The sequence below is a fragment of the Leucoraja erinacea genome, chromosome 8 (assembly GCF_028641065.1).
Source record: "Leucoraja erinacea ecotype New England chromosome 8, Leri_hhj_1, whole genome shotgun sequence".
NCBI classification, from domain to species: Eukaryota; Metazoa; Chordata; class Chondrichthyes; order Rajiformes; family Rajidae; genus Leucoraja; species Leucoraja erinaceus.
Window position 1 is genome coordinate 35,603,441 of NC_073384.1, and position 22,856 is coordinate 35,626,296.

Below are 22,856 nucleotides of genomic sequence, written 5' to 3' on the forward strand. Positions count from 1 at the left end.
AAATTATATTTAAATGTTCTATGTTAATTGAGGGAGTATGGAAATTATGACTGGTGGGAATGCTCACCATTATCATTTAATCATTACTCAGAGCCGGTATAACACCAGGACATTTGGCCCATTAAGCCTGTGGTAACTCAAATAAAATTGGATCTTCACTGTTTGTATTTATTCACAAACGTTTATAAATAGAAAACTTTACCTGCATATCGTGTCAAGGGTGAGAGGTCATACCACTTCCTTCCATCAGAGGTCTGACAGAGAAGGCCTTTATCCTTCACACATGCATACTTTGTACCCCAGTCAAAGATATAGGTGCAATCAACTTCAGCGCTAAATTCTGGTTTCCCCTTTCCTTCATTGTCTTTAAAAGAGAATAGATATAGTAACAGACTATAAATTGATGAGTTAAACACTGATCCACAGCAGACTCTCAGCACTGAACATTGACACAAACGACATTACATTTTAAAGAGTCTTCCTCATAGCCTTAGTTATACACTAAAAATAGGACATTTGACCTTCAGTTAGTCTAATTATCAAAAGTGTTTTAATATATAGCAATACACTCAAGATTTTTTAATTACACAGCTGTAGCTGATACCACCGGGTGGCACCAGCAATGGCTGCCTCGCCAACAATCTGTCCGCCTTTTTTGTGTTTTAATAGTATGTGTCAAATGTATGTTTTTAGTGTTCTTTAGTTGGTTTCATGTGGGGGTGGGGTGGTTGTGGCTAACTTTTTCTAATCTCTTACAGCGATATTTTTCCGTATCGTACCTCCGTCCACACTGCGGCCTAACATCGAGAAGTTGGCAGCCTTTTCTGGAGACCGACTTTAGAGTGCAGGACTTTAAAATCGTGGAGCCCACGATCCCTTTGCCAGGGATCGACCTCGGAGCTCCAACCGTGGGTGCTTGCGGACTTAACATCACGGAGCCCGCGGACTCTGGTCAGAGACCGACTTCGGGAACTCCAAGCTGCAGGAGCTTAGACCGCCCCCACGCAGGGGCTCCGTTTGTCCCGACGCAGGGGCTTCGATTGCCGGCTGCGGGAGCTTCGATCAACCCGACAGATAGTTCAACTGCCCCGACTGCGGGAGAAGAGGAAGAAGATTGGACTTTTTTGCCTTCCATCACAGTGGGGAATCCGTTGTGGTGGATGTTTATGTTAACTTTTATGTAGTTGTGTTTTTCGTATGGCTGTATGGTAATTCGCATATCACTGTACCTTAATTGGTACATGTGACAATATAATACCTTTGAAACCTTTGTAGTTTGTCCGGATTTCTATTTACAGAAGCTTAATATAAAGGCAGGTCTTGAGAGTGTTGACAAAAAAGTGTGTGACAACACATTTTCTTGTCAACACTCTCCTTAAGATATCATTATATTAAGCTTCTGTGAACTAGACATGTTATGCATATGAAAAACAAACTTTTAATAAAGGGGCAGTTGACCTTGAGTTAAAGGTATGATAGTGAGGTTGAAGAGTTAGGCGAAGTGGTGTGAAGCTTGTGGCAGAGATAAACCTTCTCTAGATCAGTGGTAACAATTATGTAATGTTTGGAAACCTTCATCCAAATTGACAGCTTAAAAATATCTAAATTCATTAATATGAAAATACACTACAATGACATGTTTCTTCAAATCGTAAATTTGGATATTAATGCTTTCTGTTCGATTGTATCAGAATGAACAGAGCTTCCGGTCTAAAAATAAAAACGGTGTGCTAAATATTGCTGCAAGGGAATGTTACTTGTTATACTCTTACACAAAAAGAACTGGCACTGCAAGCTGCCTCTTCACGTGACAGCACGGTGAGGCAAGGTGCGCCAGGCTAGGTTTATTTACATTTCTCCTCCCCCACACAGTTCTTCAAACATTGAGAAAAGTAACACTGGCAGTTCAGGGATGAGACTATGGAAGGTGTGGCCACACAATGGTTGAAGCATTGAACACTGACACCATGAGAAAACTTTGTGAACACGAGGAAGAGGACACAGAAGGGTTTCAAAAGGGGAGCGGATACAGACAGAGAAGATTCATTATTGGTATACGTACCAAGAATTACAGTGAAAAGATTTTGTTTGTGTGCTATCCCATTAAATCATATAACACCATACATAAAAACAATCAAGCCATACACAAGTAGACACAAACTGCTGGAGGAACTCAGCAGGACAGGCAGCATCTCTGGAGAAGAAATGCGTGACGTTTCGAGTCAATAGACAATAGGGGCAGGAGTAGGCCATTCGGCCTTTGAGCCAGCACCGCCATTCAATGTGATCATGGCTGATCATCCCCAATCAGTACCCCATTCCTGCCTTTTCTCCATATCCCCTGATTCCGCTATTTTTAAGAGCCCTATCTAGCTCTCTCTTGAAAGCATCCAGAGAACCCGCCTCCACCACCCTCTGAGGCAGAGAATTCCACGCTCACCACTCTCTGTGAGAAAAAGTGTTTCCTCGTCTCCGTTCTAAATGGCTTACTCCTTATTCTTAAATTGTGGCCCCTGGTTCTGGACTCCCCCAACATTGAGAACATGTTTCCTGTCTGTATCGTGTCCAAACTCATAACAATCTTGTGTGTTTCAATGAGATCTCCTCTCATCCTTCTAAACTCTAGAGTGTACAAGCCCAGCTGCTCCATTCTCTCAGCATATGACAGTCCCACCATCCCGGGAATTAACCTTGTAAACCTACGCTGCACGTCCTCAAATTAGGGGACCAAAACTGTACATAATTCTCCAGGTGTGGTCTCACTTGGGCTCTGTACAACTGCAGAAGGACCTCTTTGCTCCTATATTCGATTGCTCTTGTTATAAAGGCTAACATGCCATTCACTTTCTTCACTGCCTGCTGTACCTTCTTCAGATACAAGCTGTAGGCAAGTATGGGACTGCGCAGTAGCGCAGCGGTAGAGTTGCAGCCTTACAACGCCCGGGACCCTGGCTCAATCCCGACTACAAGTGCTGTCTGTATAGAGTTTGTACATTCTCCCTGTGACCGCATGGGTTTTCTTCAGGTACTCTGCTTTCCTCCCACACTTCAAAGATGAACAGATTTGTAGGTTTACTTGCTTTGGGAAAATTGTAAATTATCCTTATTGTGTAGAATAGTGCTAGTGTATGGGTTGATTGCTGGGCAGCGTGGACTCAGTGGGCCGAAGGGTCTATTTCTCTATATCTCTAAAGCACAACAGGTAGAGAGCAAAGGGGAAAAATACCAAAGTGCAGAATATAGTTTCACAGCATTGTGGCGTTACAATTTCAGACAAAAAGTCCAACGTCCAGAATTAGGCAAAAAGCTTAAATGAATAAAGGTAGACTAGCTATGCCAAATGCTCCAATCTCATGCTGTAAAATCTAGAGTTTATCCTCATTACAATCAATTCAGCAAAGATAATGGTCAGTACAATGATATATGGATCAGATAGGACAAAGCTGATATTGGTAGTTAGGATTATATTTGAATACTTTCGAAACTAGTGCAAAGATATTTAGCAAATCTACAAGACATTGAATCAGAGGCAAACAGCATGGAATCAGGCCCTTCAGTCCACTAATCCATGTCGACCATCACCACCCATATATACTAATCCTACATTTAAACTTTTTTTTACAAATAAATAGTTTCCACACATTCTCATCAACTTTCCAAGATTCTACCACTCACCTCACACTGGGGAAAAGTTACGGTGGCCAATTAATCTACCAATCTGCATTTCTTTGGGATGGGGGAAGGAAACCTACACAATTACAATGAAAACATGCAAACTCTACACAGACAGAGATCGGGAATGGAACCCAGGTCTCTGGCGCTGAGAGGCAGCAACACAACTAGTATTTCTCTGCGCTGTTCTATAGCTTTTCTATGTTTTCTGCAGCTCAGAGTCCTTACTGTCCTCAGAAAAGACAGAAATTCAGTTCAAGTAGAAATTGGAAATTCAGTTTTAACAAGATAGCTCTACAAAACATTAGACAAACACATAGCCCAGGTAATATCTCAACAAATTCTTAACACAAATTAAAGTTACATGACTTTAGTTTAGTCAAGCTGATCAGAACATGGCAAATTATTAATCCTACCAGCTGTTGCATTACAGTGGAAGTTTATTATTGTCATTCGTCGAAATCCCGAACTACAAGAATTGCCATCAGGTAATGTCAATGTCAGATCACCATCGGAATACCTGTTTTTATAAAGAGATACTCTTGAAATAAGCACTAAAAAAAACAAAGCTGCAAATACATTAAATTATAACCAAGTAGGCAACGAGCTATTTAATACAATTTGGCCCGTACGTTAGAAATACTTGGTTGTAGCGGCTGTGGATGCAAATTCATTACACATCAGAATTCAATATTGTTTTAAAATGTAATGTGGTTATTAGAAAGGCCACGGATTCTTTTTCAATTCACTTATACGATAAAAGAGTCACAGACAAGCCCAGTAACTAGATCCCATTCCAATCTTCTCCAGAAGAAGAAACGAGGAACTGCGGATGCTGCTTTACCAAAAAAGACAAAGTGCTAGAGTAACTCAAAGGTTAAGGCAGTATCTCTGGAGAACATAGATAGGTGAAGTTTCAGGTTGAGACGTCATCTATCCAGATTCTTCAGAGATGCTACCTGATCCACAGAGACACTACAGCATTGTGTCTCCTTTACACCTTACGAGTTGTCTTGAATTCTGGCCATGACTGCAGCGAATGTAATGAACGTATTCTTCCCATGCCATTGGATAACAAGTTGATACAATGCAACCATCAACAGCCGCTCTTCCAGAAAATTGATGTTATTTCAATGAATACACATTTTCTATTGTCACACAGTTAAATAAGTACATTTTCTAAATGCTCCAGTGCATTGAAAGGAAGCGCAAAGATTACTGAGGTGGGATAGAGGACCAGTTTTGCTATATCATGTAGATTCTTCAGCACTGTTGTGACCATCCCCAACTCAAATACCATGTTCGAAACACACAACCTCAACTCCATCGTGAAGAGGTATCACCCATTTTGATTCCCGATATAAATCATTAATTTATACTCTTATTACTTTGGACAACATGTGAACATCCATTTACCATCAACCTTCTCTTTACTGACATGTCCTGACCTTTGAAATCCCCCCCGTTCCAACTTCCACCAACATTTGGAAATCTTGTTCCCTCCAAAGGGAATCATCAATGACACTGTCACATAAACCTACAGTGACATTCTTTTTTTGCCTACAGCTCAGTAGCAATCTTATTATCAGCAAGTTCAATGGTAGAAACGGGACACGGTTACAACCTTCTACAGCCACAGCATCTGGAATTTCTCAGCACATTCTGAAGAAGGGTCCCGACTTCAAACATCACCTATCCATTCCCTCCACAGATGTTGCCTGGCCTGCCAAGTTCATCCAGAACTCTGTGCTTTGCTTCAGATTCCAGCTTCTGCAGTTCCTTGAGTCGCTGGAATGTCCTGCCTGGTCTCTCAATCGGTTTTAAATGCAGATTAAATCCTTGCCTTCTCCAAGGCTTTCGTTATCAGCAAGGAAACACACCCCCCCCGGCCATGCTCTCATTTTACTCCTGCCACCAGGAAGGTGATACAGCTTCCTGCCATCAGGAAGGTGAATCAGCTTCTTCCCAACAACCATCAGGCTATTGAACACCATACCAACCTGCTCTTTTATTTATTGAACTTTTCGGGTCTTTTATTATGTTACCATGCTTATAATTTAAAAAAATTAATGGTATGTTTCAATACACATGACAATTAAACACTATTGGCTCATGCAAATACCTCGCCTGCAATTTATCTGATAATACTTAACATTTTACATCTGATAATACTTATCTTACATCGGTTGGAAGCTGCATACTAAATCTCGTTGCACTAACGTGCAATGACAATAAAAGATATTATTATTATTATTAAAGGAAGTCAATAAGGGAACAGGTTACAAATTGCTGTCACTGAACTGCAGCGCCTCAAATCAGATAGACACCAAATTATCCCAAAAGATTGTTCTTGCAGTTTTTGTTAGTTATTCGTCAACAGATCGAAACTGAGTTCTCAAAGTTGAGAGCTAGGCATGTGATGGCTCAAGCCAGGAGGTGACAGCTATCAGCAGCAAGAGTAGAGGGTTCATATAAAGGACACCTTCAATGGCTTCAAGACCGCTCACAGCACTCCACAGGCAACAAAATACTTCAGACAAGGTGATGACGCAAGCAGAGAGAATAACACCTAGTACAGGAGATGCAAGGAACTGCAGGTGCGGAACACAAAGTGCTGGAGTAACTCCGGGTCAGGCAGCATCAGGATGCATTACAGGTGCACAACCTTTTATCCGACAGCCTTGGGACCAGACACTTTTCGTAATTTGGAATTTGTCGGTCTTCGGAATGGAAATTTTTTAGCGTAGATTTTAATGGCTGGCTCAGTGGTAGAGTGCCCGGCTCATATCCGCAAGGTCGCGAGTTTGCGCCTTGATCCCGGCAGTTCCTCGGTCGCGAGTTTGAGTCTTCAGTGTAGTTTTTTTCTTGCAGAATAAATGTCTGTATGAAATGCAGTGTGTTGAATGAATTCCTGAATTTGTAAATGTGACCGCAGCATTGAATCACCTCTCGCACTCATGTCACCCTAGCGGGGCTACATGCCCTAAGGCGGCCTAAGGCGACATTTTCACACTCTTATCTCCGTGTGCAGCAGAGGCGCCAAACGTGAGCTTTGGTGTGCAGACGACATCCTGGAAAAAATGTCTGGTTTCTTCCAGGTAGGCGATATACCCTCCCGCGCAATATACCCTCCACTTCTCTTTTATGAAGGTGATTTAGTTCCCCTTTCTTCCAGGACCGACCGGAGGTTCCGCTGTCACCTCTGCGGGCCACCCTCGGTGAATGCTCACTCAACTTTGTCTTGGGATTCCTACTCTCCCACGCAATGTACCCTCACCTTCTCTTTTATGAATGGGGATTTAGTTCCCCTTTCGTCGAGGACCGACCGGAGGTTCCGCTGTCACCACTGCGGGCCACCCTCGGTGAACGTCCTGTCTCTCTGTCCCTGGGATAGCAGGGGGCGATCAAACAGCCCTCCCCCTCCCCCCCACCCCCAACTCCAGAGGAATCCGCTCTCCCGATGGGCCGCTACGGCGACAAGTGGCAGTTCGCCCACAGCCCGAGCTGCGTGACACCAAGAACAAGACGCACCTTGCGCACCAGCAGCAGCTGCCCCTCTGGAGTTGGAGCGGGGCTGGGCTGGAGTTGCTGATCTGGGATCTCCGTCCTTGCAGTGGGCCTGGGGGTCGGTGTCCCGATGAGGGGGCACAGCTCGGGCTGTGGGCGAACTGCCATTTGTCACCGTAGCGGCCCATCGGGGAGCGGCTTCTGGTGGTCCCGATGTCTCCCGCTAGTTTGCAGTTTTCCTCTGGAGTTGGAACGGGGCTGGGCTGGAGTTGCTGATCTGGGATCTCCGTGCTTGCAGTGTGCCTGGGGGTCGGTGTCCCGAAGAGGGGGCGCAGCTCGGGGAACGGCTTCTGGTGGTCCTGACGTCTCCGGCCAGTTTGCAGTTTTCCTCTGGAGTTGGAACGGGGCTGGGCTGCTGCTGGCTGTGGGTCTCTGGGATCTCCGTGCTTGCAGTGGGCCTGGGGGTCGGTGGCCCGTTGGTCCTGACGTCTCCGGTGACTGGCATTGCCGACGTGAAGACAGTGCAAAGCCCCCACGCCGGTGCAATGGGCGGGGAGCTGGAGAGGGGAGGGAAGGGGTCACACACATGGCCGGGAAGCAGAGGGGTGTAGGTGGGGTGAAACTGAAGGGAGCGACAATCTGCTGCTGCCTGCACACTGCGTTAAAAAGTTCCCACGCAAGACTCACGATACACTGTGTATCGTGAGTCTACCGTAGGAACTTTTTAACTTAGCAGGCAGACAGCAGCATATTGTCAATTATTAACCCTCCCGCGCAATATACCCTCACCTTCTCTTTTATGAATGGGGATTTAGTTTCTTCGAGGACCGACCGGAGGTTCCGCTGTCACCTCTGCGGGCCGCCCTCCGTGAACGTTTTCAAGGACCTTTTTTCAAGGACTGAAAAAATGTTGCTATTCGGAGGTTTTCGTTATTTGGATCGTCGGATAAAAGGTTGTGTACCTGTACTGCAGCACTGTGCTCTAATACCCAATACAATATGGTTTTATCAATATGGAAGCTTCCCTTTATTAACTTTACCATGACAAATGCCAAGAACTCCGATTTAGATCAGCATTGGAAATTAGTCTGTCGTACAATCTACCTCATTGGAGACCCTCGTACTATTCTTAATTGGACTTGATCTTGCACTAAATGTTATTCACTTTATCCTATATTTGTACATTGTGGACGGCTTGATGATAATAACTGAGCTAATCTTTCCACTGACTGGATAGCACACAACAAAAAAGCTTTTTGTTGTACCTCAGTACAGATAAACTAAATCATGATCTACAGCAAAAGATGACAGTGTTGCAGTAATTCAGCAGGTTAGTAACTGAGTTACTCCTGCATTTTGCGTTTTTTTCGGAAACCAGCATCTACAGTTCCTTGCATCTGCACGAGCTGCCATGTTAACTGAAAATCAAATTACGTACCTGAGCGTCTGGTTTTTGAAACGCCCAGCAATCCTTCGGAAATCACCTGTCTTTTTAACCTGACATGATGCCACAAACCCCTTGTCATCTTTGCAGCCTCCAGCCTCGATCGCTCCACAAACATTCAGGTAATAGAGGTATTCGTCTGTGGCCCCATCCCTCTTCTTAGGGACAACAAGGTATGAACCAAGACCTGAAATATAAAAATATGGGAAGAGTAATATTTGAAACGACAGAATTTAATTCATTTAAGCAAGCAGCAAAGTAGTTGTCAATATATGTTGCTATTTTCAACACAGAAGGCCAGGGAGTGCAAGGGAAAGATAAAGAAAGGGGAAGATATGAGTCGCCCAAGCCAGAACCTATAAGGTGGACAAATGGAGTTTGCACCTTGTCTTTGTGATCACGTGGGTTTCCTCCGGGTGATTTAGTTTCCTCCCACATCCCAAAGATGTGGGTTATTTGGCCTCTAAAATTATCCCTAATGTGTAGGGAATGGATGCGAAAGTGTGATAACATAGAACTAGTGTAAACAGATGATTGGCGTAAACTCGGGGGGGCGAAGAATATATTTCCATGCTGTACCTCTAAACGATACTAGATTGAAACCATCAGTACTTGTGTTTCTTCAACACTTAAAATTATTTCTAGAACAACCAATAACCTGGCCTATGTTTCTATAATTTATTAACAGCTTCCGACATCCATTGATCTACTGTTAATCCAGTTGCACAGGTAGAGTCAAAAGGCAAGAGACTCAAGAATGTTTTATTGTCATATGTCCCAAAATGGACCAATGAAATTCTTCCTTGCGGCAACACAACAGATATGTAAACATAGTACTCTGTAAACACCATAATAAACAAGTTCAGATATACAACAATAATAGTGCATAGACAAAAACAATGCCCCCAATTTAATGCAGTTCAGAGCCCATTTGGATGCTGTAGTGTTTAATGGCCTGATGGTTGTAGGCACGAAGTTGCTCCTGAACCTGGATATTAGTTTTCAGGCTCCATTACCCTTCTTTTCATTGTAATGCAAAATATTTGTACAGTTATCAAAAGTGCTCTTCTCACCAGGCTTGGTAAGGGGAGTCAGGTCAATAGAGATGTCGTGCTGGTCACTGTTAAGCTGGCAGGTATGGCTTATTAGGTAATCTGTGGGGCAAGCATACTCCGTCATCCATTCAATTTCATAACGACAGTTAACACTGGCAATCATCTTGGGGCTTGTACCCTGCGAGAGCAACAGCAAAGTTTTGTTAGCATATCAAGTTTTAGAGAATATTACATTTTACAGCACTTCCTCATTAATTGCCAATGTGAAATTATTTATGCACACCAAATTAAAACCAAATCATAATTGGCCGTGATAAAAACACCTGTTCATTTACCCCTTTCGGTACTTTGTACATATACCTTCAATGTCCTAATATCAATGATTAATTATAATGATTTAAAAGTGTAGAGATAAAAAATGACTTCCAGTTTACTTTGGTTTAAAAATGCATCATAACATAGAAATTGTTCCTAATATAAAGGGAGTGAATGCAAAATTGGTCCTATTGGCAGGCCGAATCCATGCCGGCCATCGATCACCTGTTCACGCTAGTTCTATGTTATCCCATTTTCACAACTACTCCCTACACACTAGGACCAAATTTAGCAGCTAATTAACCCACAAATCCATTCATGTTAGCGATAAGGTCATGTGATAGGAGTAAAATTAGGCCATTAGGCCCATCAAGTCTACTCTGCCATTAAATTACGGCTGATCTTTCTCTCCCTCCTAACCCCATTCTCCTGCCTTCTCCCCATAACCTCTGACACGTACTAATCACAATTCTTATTATACAAGGAGATAAAATCCACACAATCACAGGGAGAATGTGCAAACTCCAGATAGCACCTGAGATCACGATTGACCTAGTTTTTTAGCTATGTGAGGCCGCGGTTCTACAAGCTGCAACATTGTGCGCCCCTGTTAAATCTTGTTGGTGCCCAATACTTGAACACATACTTGGCCTTTGTAAATTGTTCCTAATGTATCGGGTGGATGTGAAAGTGGGATATCAGAGCTAGTGTGGACAGGTGATGGTTGATAAGCGTGAGCTCATTGGTCAAAAGGCCTCTTTCCATCCTGCAGCACTAAATTAAACTAAGATATCAACGATTTAGGCAAGGGAATTAAATGTAACATCTCCAAGTTTGCAGATGACACAAAGCTGGGTGGCAGTGTGAGCTGCGAGGAGCATGCTATGAGGCTGCAGGGTGACTTGGATAGGTTGGGTTAGTAGTGGGCAGATGCAGTACAATGTGTATAAATGTGGGTTTATGCAATTTGGTGGCAAGAACAGGAAGGCAGATTATTATTTGAATGGTATCAGATTTGGAAAAGAGGAGGTGCAACAAGACCTGGGTGTGCTTGTACATTAGTCACTGAATGTAAGCATGCAGGTACAGCAGGCAGTGAAGAAAGCTAATGGTGAGTTGGCTTTCATTGTGAGAGGATTTTAGTTTAGGAGCAAGGAGATCCTACAGCAGTTGTACAGGGCCCTGGTGAGACCATACCTGCATTGTGTGCAGTTATGGTCTCCTAATTTGAGGAAGGACACTCTTGCTATTGAGGGAGTGCAGTGTAGGTTCACCAGGTTAATTCCTGGGATGGCGGGACTGACATATAATGAATGAATGGGTGGACTGGGCTTGTATTCATTGGAATTTAGAAGGATGAGAGGGAATATTATAGAAACATATAAAATTCTTAAAGGATTGGACAGGCTAGATATAGGAAAAATGTTCCCGATGTTGGGGGAGTCCAGAACCAAGGGTCACAGTTTAAGAATGAGGGGTAGGCCATTTAGGACTGAGATGAGGAGAAACTTTTTCACCCAGAGAGTTGTGAATCTGTGGAATTCTCTGCCACAGAAGGCAGTGAAGGCCAATTCACTGGATGTTTTCAAGAGATAGTTAGATTTAGCTCTTGGGGCTAAAGGAATCATGGGATACTGAGAAAAAGCAGGAAGGGGGTACTGATTTTAGATGATCAGCAATGATTATATTGACCGTGTTGACTCGAAGGGCCAAATGGTCTACTCCTGCACCTATTTTTCTATATTTCTATGATAAATCTCCGAAGAAGATCTTTTGTTTAACTCAGAGTCTCAGCTTCTGCTTCTTCATATCTACCCTGGAAGAAACTCAATTTCTGTTTTAATGATACAAAAGGTTTGAGACTATTTACAAACCTCTCTTCTTCCAGAAGGACAGATTAGAGTGATGGTCACTGCAGGCTCATGTTCTCCACAAAACGCTGGTGGCTTCTCAGCTCCAGAATAGCTTCTGGAATAATGAAGTACCAGCCTGAAAAATACATTGAAAAACATCACCAAAATGTCACTCAAGCCTTTTGAGGTCGACTTGCAGAAAGTGTAATTATAACAACTTTAAAAATTATTTAATAACAGGGCTCATGACCAAATAGAAGCCATTGTCTTTAATGAACTTGGATTAAAAAACGCAGACACAAGGGACTGCAGATGCTTGAATCTTGAGTAAAGCACAAAGTGCTGGAAAAACTTAGCATGTCAAGCAGCTGTGGAGGGAAAAGATAAGTGATGATTTGTGCCAAAACCCATCTTCAGATTGATTGTAGTCGAGTGGTGAGGGTAGAAAGCTGGAAAAGAGGTGGGGGCAATTCAAAGCAAGCCTTAGGGCGGCATTGTGGCATAAGGGTGGAGCTGCTGCCTAACAGCAACAGAGACCTGGCACCATCCAGACCATGGGTGCTGACTATATGAGGTTTGTATATTCTCCCTGAGACCATGTGGGTTTCTCCGAGTGCTCCAATTGCTTCCCACACTTTAAATGCTTTTGATAAAATTGTAAATGGTCCCCTGTGTATGGGACAGTGTTAGTGTGCGGGGTGATCGCTTGTCGGGGCAGTTTATGGGGTGAGGGGCCCGTTTCCATGCCATCTCTAAAGTCTAATTTGATAGGTGCATACGGATGAGGAGGGTTAATTGGCAGATATGTGGATAAAGGCCAGAGATGGAAAGGGTCTTAGATAAGAAGAGGAGTGAAATATAAAGCCAGAGGGTAGGATGTAGGTCGAAGGGTACTGTAGTGGGGATGGGGAGGCAGGATAAATGGGCTTCACTCTACGGCAGAGGAAAGCGAGGAGGAAGGAGGAGATGATAAATTAAAATGATCTAATTTAATGTTTAATTGCCAGGTCCTTTAGACAAGATGAGAAACACATAATCTGCAGCAGTAGCCCTATTCTTTAATTTTGTTAATTCTTGGTGCCTCATGCCTTTTTGTTCAGAATCCAACATACGAGCATGCAGGGGTGACAGTCTGTAATAGATGGATGAGGCCACCTTGTAACCTTACTATTTGCTTTATGCCTGGCAAGGGGAATAAGAAAGATTTTTCTTTCAACATGCCAAAAATCAAACTCTGTTGCTGTCCTTGTTCAGATCAATTAACAGCAGCCTTGTTACATGATCTGCAACACTTCATGTTTGAATAGCTCAGTGATTCATTGGATGTACAATTGGTTTAATGCAGACTTCCGATTTCCCCAAACCTCACTAAAAATGACAACCCTACACAGAGCAGAAACCTGAGTTAAGGAAGTAGCAAAGCCCATAAATTGCAAACAAATTAATGGTTGCACCAAAGATGAGGGCGAGAGGAGAACAAACAAGGGGTACCGGGGCTACTAATGGAACTGTAGACACAAACATCATATACTGTAAAATAGGTAAATATGCAGGATGAATAGACAGATAAAAAGCAGCGAGAAACTGAAGAAAGGCAAAGGTCACTGAACGAAAGGCTTACAAAGACGGACATGATGCAATACATGATTACAGAGTTTGTTTACAGATGTTTAATCATTTGCAGTAAAATGCTAAGGAAACTTTAAATCGTTTACAGCACCGTGGCACAGCTGGTGGAGCTGCTGCCTCGCAGCACCAGAAACCCGGGTTCGATCCTGACCTCGGGTGTTGTCTGTGTGGAGTTTGCATGTTCCCTGTGGGTTTCTTCTGGGTGCTCCGGTTTCCTCCCACATGCCAAAGACTTGCAGGATTGGAGGTTAATTGGCCTCTGTAAATTGCCCCTATGGGTGAATGGGTGACAGATAGTGAGCGCAGACTGAAGGGTGAGTTACCATGCTGAATCTCTAAACTATCCTGTTTCTGTATTATTTTGGAAAGATAGTGGTTGTAATGAGTGTTTTATATGCTGTTGGCATCTGGGTGTTTAGTTTAGATATGCAGCATGGAAACAAACCCTTTGGTCCATTGAGTCCACAATGGCCATCGATCAAATATTCACACGGGCAATTTACAGAGGCTAATTTACGTTTGAAATTAACGTCCACCCAGGCACTCGAGTAAAAAAATTCCAACTTCTGAAGAAGGGTCCCAACCTGAAACGTCACCTATTCATGTTCTGCAGAATTGCTCCCTGACCTGCCGAGTTACACCAGCACTTATCATACCAGCAGCTGCAGCTCCTTGCCTTCAGGTTTAAAATTGGATTTCAATGTAAGCAATCAAGTGTCAGAGGGGGGGGGGAAAGCTCCAGTCGTAGTGCGTACCTATCTTTGCCAGCCAGTTTCAAGGCATCTGTTGGGTGGCCAACATCAAAAGCAGTCGATCCTTTCAATAAGCAGGCACTGCTGCCATGTTGACATGCAGAGACCTCATCCAAAGGATCTAGCAATTAAACAGGAATATCAATAAAAATTTCGGAAACATCAATACACAATTCCTCACTGCTCTAGGTATTAGGGTTACTCAGTATTTACTTACCCCGCCCAGCTCCCCTTACATTACAAATTGACAAGTTCACCAGTCATAGGAGCAGAATTAGGTCATTTAACCCATCAAGTCTACGGCACCATTCAATCGTGGATGATCTATCTTTCCCTTTCAATCCCATTCTCCTGCCTTCTCCCTATATCCTTTGACACCCTCTTTCAACCAACCTCACCAACCATTCCACCACAATATAGTAAACTTTTCACAGAAAGTATATTTTGGCATTGTGTTCAGCACTGATGTTGTGGGCGGGACATGTTCCTGTTCTGTTTTGTTCAATGTTCTATATTCAAAGAATTGACCCTGTCAGGTCTCGCCCCTTTCAGAAGATGTACTATATTCAATATCTGAATTAGTTTCTATCCATATATAATTCAAATTAAGTTAAACTAATTTCACGCAGACACCTCCCAAGGAGACCAGAGGGCCGGAGTTGGAGTCCCACGAGTCGACGGAGCGCAGGGATGGGGCCTAGATCGGCCTCTGGAGGGGACCCGGGGGCGATAGTGGAGAGGATGGTGCGGAGGTCGATGAGGGTGCCGGACGAGGACAGACCACATCGGAGAGAGGACGCCGCTGCCGGGGTGGGGGAAAGAGGGAAAGAACATTACCTGCCAGACAGACTTCCCCTTTGTGTTACTCATTCACTGTTCTCTCCTCATTATGTGTGATTGCATTCCATCTTTGGCAACAATTTTAGTCCCCACAATTGCTTTCAATTTCCCAAAAGACCATAATTTACTGACAGCATCCGTAAGTAAACTGCGGGGAATAAAACTGCACAAAGTTTGTAAACTATATCGGGAAGTTATTTATCTGATATGAAAACTTACTTATATCTCTGCAAATATTGATATAAAAGTCATCGTCATCTGGAGAATCAACCAGATGAGCTCCCGAGTTCTTTATTAGTGGATTTAAATCACGTTTCTTCCCGTCTTCATCAAACACATAACAAGGAACCTTTTTAATGCAAATCAAAATGAATATATGGCAACTGGACTGGTGAGCAAACACGCACATAAACAACTGCGACTGATTAAATATTGATTCAAACACTTCATCCAACAACTATGCACACTGATAATTCCATGTTCCCTTCAGCCTCTCGCCCATGTAAATTAAAAAATGAGGTGTACATCTTCCGTAAAAACACACGCATTTTAATACAAGTTCATATGTCAAAGGAGCAGAAGTAGGCCATTTGGCCTATCAAGTCTACTCCACCATTCAATCATGGCTGATCTATCTTTCCCTCTCAACCCCATTCTTTTGCCTTCTTCCCTTAACTCTTGATACCCTTAGCAATCAAGTATCTGTCAATCTCCAAAACACCTAATGATGGGGATATCAATGGGGAAAAGTCCTTGCATTTGCGCAGCACATTTGGGAAGTTCCAATCAGTTGTTGATAAACATTCAAATGCCCATTAACCCCAACCATGTTGAAGAGCCCACTCTCAATGGAGTTCCCAAATCCAACATCTTTCAGGTCAGATTTGAAGCAGGGGTGGGTCTGAAAATGGAAGTCTGAGCAACATGAATTAACAACATGAAGTGGTATCATTCCTTGAACAGCTGTAAACAATGACAAGCCCTTGAATCCAATAGCAGTAATACGGCACGTGATATCCCAGGCAAAGGTCTCCCCATCTCAAATTTTGGGAAGGCAAATTTCATGGATTAAGCTACTCAACAGGGTTTCCTTCCAGAATGCATCGTTCAGACGATTAACGGTGAAGTGGACGAGTGAAATACACAGACAATCCACAGGAGTGAGAATTCTTTAAATTCACCTTTTTTAATACTGTATCTTCAATATTCTACAAAATCTGTATCCAGTGCAATCATTGATAGGAGCCAATAATGGCACAGTGGCACAGCTGGGTAGAACTACAAGGTATATACCAGGAGCTACAGCAGATCCTTCTGAATGCACTTTAAACTCCTTTCAAAATATATTCCCGTTAAAGCTTTCAAAACTTTAAACCAGTCATATATTACAGTGAAGATCAAATTAAACACTTGCCCTATGTTACCAACATAAAACAGAACATTGATGTTAAGATGAAAGTATGCAGAATTCATGGGGAATTTGCATGAAGCTCAAGAATACGTTTCCCAAATATCCATAATGTGTGCTGTTATTTTCTTAAATACAGACCCCTTGGAGATTTGAACTAATGACATTCATTCATGCCAAAACAACAAAAATAGTGCAGCTGGACATACCTCTTTTACAGGGTTGAAAGTGCTCTTCTTACAACTTACAAAAGTCTTCCATTCAAAGTAGTGCACACATTCAGAAGTTGCCACGTATTCAGGAGTGCCCTGTTTAAATGAAGCAACGCAATAAGCTCAATTATCTTAACCTTCCGGAAAGCTATTGCATAACCAAATCTCCCTTTAGTCCTTTAGGTACATGCCCCACTCCCCCATTAAGGTCCTTACCCATTTCTCCCACTATCCATCCCCGTTCCCTTCCATCCATATCACTTCTTCTGGTTTCACATTTCACTCCTCTCCTTACATTACACTCTTTTGTCTCCTTTTCATCTTTTAGCCTGTCCACCCATCTGCCAATCAAATCCCCCTCACTTGTATCTGCCTATCACTTACCATGCCCCCACCTCTTTTCCAGCTTTCTCTCTTTTACTACAATTACTTTGAAGAGAGGACCCAAAACATCACCCATCCATGTCCCCCGGAGATGCCACCTGACCCAATGAGTTACTCCAGCACTGTTTTTGTTCTTTAATACTGTCACTTTTACATTAAAAATGACTGAGCAAATTGACATACCAAACAGCTGTGAACTTAAAACCTGCATGACAAACAAGGTTAAGTAAAACAAACAGGTTTTCTTTTGAAACTTTCTCTTTCAGATTATATTTTTTTAGATTATTTTCAGATGCCGCTTTATATTGCGAAAAAAAGTGGCTTCGAGATAGTCTCGTAGATTCACACAGCATGGAAACAAGCTCTTCAGCCAGTGTTTCCACTTTGAAGGAAATTACCCGTAATTCGGGAAATTCTGGTTATCTTCGGGTAATTTTAGGGAAATGGAATAATTTTGGGAAATTTCCGCATTCGGCCTGCGCAGGGGCGTAAAGGTAATACACACAGCACTGCCAGTTTGGCACTCAAAGGTTTAAACAGAGCGCTGTCAGTTTAACGCGTGGGAATTTAAACAAAGAACTGCAGCGCTATGGGTTCTAAATATAGCGCTGCTGGCTGCAGATTTTAAACATAGTGGGTGGAGGGGTGGAGGGAGGGAGTGAGTGCAGAGACTGAGACACGAGAACAGGTTGAAAAAACGAAGACAACAACAAAAGCTGGTGCATAGATCTATTTTGCCTTGTTCTTCTTTGTGTTGTTAACGTGTGCCCACAAAAAAAAAGATAGCACGCAGGAAGCATTTTTGAAAATTTCAGGAAATACCATCAAATTCCAGGAAATTTGGGATTCTATATAAGGAAATTTTTTTTGAGTTGTGGATGCCCTGTCTTCAGTCCAATGCTCCAACACCAACCAAGATTTAGTTACTTCAAAAAGAAATATAAAATTCGCAAGGCACTATCTCCCACATACAAAAGCACATCCTTATCGAAAACGCATATATCTTAACCCCCAGAATCCTCTTCATTAACTTACCGCCCACAATGTTGGGCTCACAGGTCAAAAGTTCACAAGCTTTACAAGTTGTGACACACGTGTAGCGTGTAGGTAGCGTAGGACTGGCGCATGGAGAGGCGTGGGGTTGCGCGCGGTATCGCGTGGCACTCCAGGATTTTGTGCTGAACAAAATCCTCATGAGCCACCTGCATGACGTATCACGTACGCACGCTGACGCATTGGATATACGCACGGTGACGAATTGGCGTCGCACACTGCGTCCCGACTTCTCACGTGTATTGCGTGGTGATGCATAGTTACGTCACCGTGCATAACCATGTGTCACCGCGCGCCGCAGGGTATATTAATGACATCACGCGCACCAGACGGCATGCTGATGCGTGATCTGCACGCGACGTCGCGCGTAACAACGCATCAACCTATCTTACATATGACACGTAAGTGAGGTGCAAATAACGGCCAAGTGGGACAGGCCCTTTACCTTGCAGCGCTTTCTAAACAGAGGAACAGCATTAGCCATCCTCCAGTCATCTGGCACCTCATCCGTGTCCAACAATAATTCATATATTTCAGTCAGGGCTCCCACAATTTCTTCTCTAGCTTCCCAGTGTCCTTGGATATATCTATCACGATTGGGAAATTAATCTACCTTCATATGCTCTAGGACGTGCAGTTCCTCCTTGACCATAATACAGACTGTCCTCAAGACAGACACTAAATGCTGGTCTCCATTAACTGCCCCAATGTTTCTAGCCTATGTGTTTTTCTCCATGGTAAAAACAGAGGAGAAATACTAATTGAGAACCTTGACCATCTTCTGATGCTCGACACATAAATGATGGATTCTGGGATAGATTCGTCATGATTTTATTGAACTGTGTTGCATCTGAATGCTTACTTCTCTAGCCCTTGTCATTACACTCTTGCAATCCATCTGTAAAGCAGGCTCTCCAAGCTTCTCATCTGCCCATCAGGATCTTCCATCTCATCACTTCGCATTATCTTACTTTCAAACTCTTGGAATACCATCAAAGCAGGATTGAATTGAAATTTCAGGATCAAATTTCTTCAAGCTAAATACAGACTCTATTTCTTCCCCCTAAATCCGCTCTGTATTGCAATGTGAACACATGTTCTCCCAAAGCTGTACAACACAAACAGCGCTGAGTATTCATTTTCCCTTGACAAATTAACCCCACCTCAGCAAGGATTGATTTACCAATTTAATTTCAATTATAGCCAATTTTGTAGTATCAATCCAGTGCCTATTGAGTAAAACCATCCAAAGCAAGCGGATCTTTTGTATGCTATAAATTTGAACTGACAAATTGTTGCAATATCAATCCTTGCTGACTGAGAGGACTTTACATTTCAGAATGGTTGTTGAAGATAAAAGCAGAAAATTTATCACCTACTGTAAATCACTTTTGAATTATAAACCAAGATAGCAAAGTTATTTGCTTTTTTACTCAAAAGGTTGACATTTAAGTTCCTTTATAAGAGTCAGTTATTTGCAGTTGACAAAGAAAATGACATACTCACCAAGGTCTTACCACACATGAAAACGATGCTGCTTTGGATAGTCTGGACAGACTGTTCTGAACATTTCTGGGTGGTGTTATACTCAAAGTGATCCACAAGCCCACTCTTGAGCACAAAGTCACCTGCAAATGAGAGATGGAAACATTAAGTTAATTCAGTGCTGATTTTGGGTGAATGCGATTCCACGCCACTTGAAAAGCCCAACGCCCTAGGCAGTCTATTAGTTCAGTACAAAATATGTCAAAGTAGCTCTGAACCAAACATGAGAGTGCTGGGGAAGGGGACTCCAGTAAAAATAAATCTTGACCGGCAAGGATGGTTGTGTTTGCAAAAAATCCCTCAGCGACTTCAGATAGAGTCGTCGAGCCACACAACACAAAACCAGGCTCTTGAGCCCATCTTGCCCATGTCAACCATGATGGCCCATCTAAGCTAACCCTAGCATAGCACCATTTGGCCCATATCCCTCTCAACCATGTACCTGTCCTTGTATCTTTTAAATGATGTTATAGTGCCTGTTTTAACTGGCAACTCGCTTAATATACCCATTTAACATAGTGAAAAAAGATGCCCCTCAAGTTTTTATTCAATCTTGCTCCTTTCACCTTAAAAAGTGCCCTCTGGTTCTTGATTCCCCTACTCTGGGTAAATGACTGTGCATTCAACCCATCAATTCCCTTCATGGTCTGGAATATGTTAGCCTGATTAGTAGTGTTGGTGTGGGAAGTAGTGAAATTTCAGTGGATAACCTAACGATTGGAGTAAAACGATTGAAAAAGGGTTGCTCTTCTCCGAGATCCATTCTGTTGCTACTAGCACGCATCCTTGTTTTATTACCATTCATTGATCTCACATGGAAAGTAGTGATGAACGGTGAAAATGGTATCCATGTGCAAGTGAACTGCTGTATTAGCATTCTCAGAATCACGTGGTGTCTCAATTAGGCCCCAATTCTGTTGAGTTACACCTTACAGTTCATTGCTTAACTGCTCACTCAGAAGGTTCAATCAGAGAAAAGAGGTCCTTCTGCAGTTGTACAGAGCCCTAGTGAGACCACACCTAGAGTATTGTGTGCAGTTTTGGTCCCCTAATTTGAGGAAGGACATTCTTGCTATTGAGGGAGTGCAGCGTAGATTTACAAGGTTAATTCCCGGGACGGCAGGGCTGTCATATGCTGCGAGAATGGAGCGGCTGGGCTTGTATACGCTGGAGTTTAGAAGGATGAGAGACAATCTCATTGAAACATATATGAATGTTAAGGGTTTGGATACGCTAGAGGCAGGAAACATGTTCCCGATGTTGGGGAGTCCAAAACCAGGGGCCACAGTTTAAGAATAACGAGTAAGCCATTTAGAACGGAGACGAGGAAATACTTTTTCTCATTGAGAGTGGTGAGTCTGTGGAATTCTCTGCCGCAGAGGGCAGTGGAAGTTCTCTGGATGCTTTCAAGAGAGAGCTAGATAGGGCTCTTAAAAATAGCGGTCAGAGGATATGGGGAGAAGGCAGGAACAGGGTACTGATTGGAGAAGGCCCTTTGGTCCAACTCATCCATGCTGACCCAGTGACCTATCTAGGCCAGTCCCATATGCCTGCATTTGGTCCATATCCCTACAAACCTTTCCTATCCACATATCTGTCCAAGTGTCAGCCATGATCACATTGATCAGCCATGATTACATTGAATGGCGGTGCTGGCTCGAAGGGCCAAAGCACCTATTGTCTATTGTGGTGAGTATATGGAACAAACTGTCAGAAGAGGTAGTTGAGGTAGTTTAACAGTATTAAAAAGACACTTGGACAGATATGTGGATAGGAAAGGTTTGTAGGGATATGGACCAAATGCGGGCATATGGGATTAGCGTAGATAGGTCACTGGGTCAGCATGGATGAGTTGACCCAAAGGGCCTTCTTCCCATGCAATGCAACTCAATGACCATACATTAATTTGATTGAAAATGTATTTCAACAATGCAATGCAATGTTTTTAATGCAGAAATGAAAATCATTGCAGGCGACACAAATAAATGAATCAGATCAATAAAAAGCAATTAAGGAGAGAATCAACAGCAGATGCCAGGAGATTGGAGATACACAATGCAGGACATAGTTCTCAGCAATGTAGCACATCAGTTCCATAGACAAAGTCCACAATGGGGTAGAGGTGAATTAGACAGTACCCTAGCTGATGGAAGGATTGTTCAGAAACCTGTAAAGAGGGAAATAAGCTGTCGGTGTCCAATTGTAGTTCAATGGATTTGAGATGCCTGGCCATTATGAAAGCCATGATAAGCACGTATTATTCTTGCTTTGTACATAAACATTTTAGTACAAAGGTATGCAATTTGAGGCATTATACAATTTTGCCAACTCAAATTCTATTCTTCTAAACTCTTACTTCCACCTCCCCCAACATTGCAAGGAGTCTCCATAAATCCAAACTCCATGTTTTCATGAAAAATATAGTGCATGAAGAACGCACTCTTCCAAATGGTAGCCCAATGGCACAGCTGATAGAGAAGCTGCCTCACAGTACCCCAGAGCACGGAGGATCAGCAACTCCAGCCCAGCCCCGGGTTCGATCCTGACAAGGGCCGTCATATGCTATCTGTATCGGGGGAGTTTGCATGGAACCCCCCTGCTATCCCAGGGACAAAGGTGAATTAGCTTTTCACGTGTCCATGACCACGTCAAAGAAAGGGGATAAAACATAGAAGCCGAGGGTAGTATGAAAAGGTGAATGATGGTCGGTGTGAACTCAATGGGCTGAATGAAGGATCCGTTTCCACATTGCATCTTTAAACTATATCTAAATCCTAAAACCTTCAAATGGGCAATCCATGCAACCCTTAGTTCTACAGCAATTCTTCCTTGCTTGAATAGTGGATGGAGTGCCCAGAAATTGTAAAAGGCAACTTAACATTGGTGCATACAATGGCTGCAACTCAACTCCAGCAGATCTATCAGAAGCAAAGGCAAACTTCATTTCATTCCTCCACAAATACATCCAATTGTATGCTATAGAGTACAATAAATCCTCTGCATAATGTGGAGTTTACTAAAGCCTATGCTTAAACATGGTTGAAATTTGGGTAATATACAAAATGCTGGCAAATGTGTGGGAGGTAACTATTTAATTTATGCCACTTCCAAACTTTCCAGCTTTCAGCCTTGAATTTAAACCTACAAAGCAAAAAAAACCTACATTGAAGACTCAAACTCGCGCGAC

General features: G+C 42.9%; 1 protein-coding gene across 1 annotated transcript in view; it reads right to left on the reverse strand.

The window, feature by feature from the left end:
* igf2r (insulin-like growth factor 2 receptor) overlaps positions 1-22,856 on the reverse strand; it is a 114,981-nt gene that overhangs the window by 77,289 nt on the left and 14,836 nt on the right. The window contains 9 exon segments of the mRNA XM_055639440.1: positions 203-364; positions 4,089-4,192; positions 8,618-8,810; positions 9,697-9,856; positions 11,868-11,982; positions 14,231-14,348; positions 15,287-15,416; positions 16,685-16,783; positions 19,631-19,752. Coding sequence (XP_055495415.1) covers positions 203-364; positions 4,089-4,192; positions 8,618-8,810; positions 9,697-9,856; positions 11,868-11,982; positions 14,231-14,348; positions 15,287-15,416; positions 16,685-16,783; positions 19,631-19,752 — 1,203 coding nt within the window.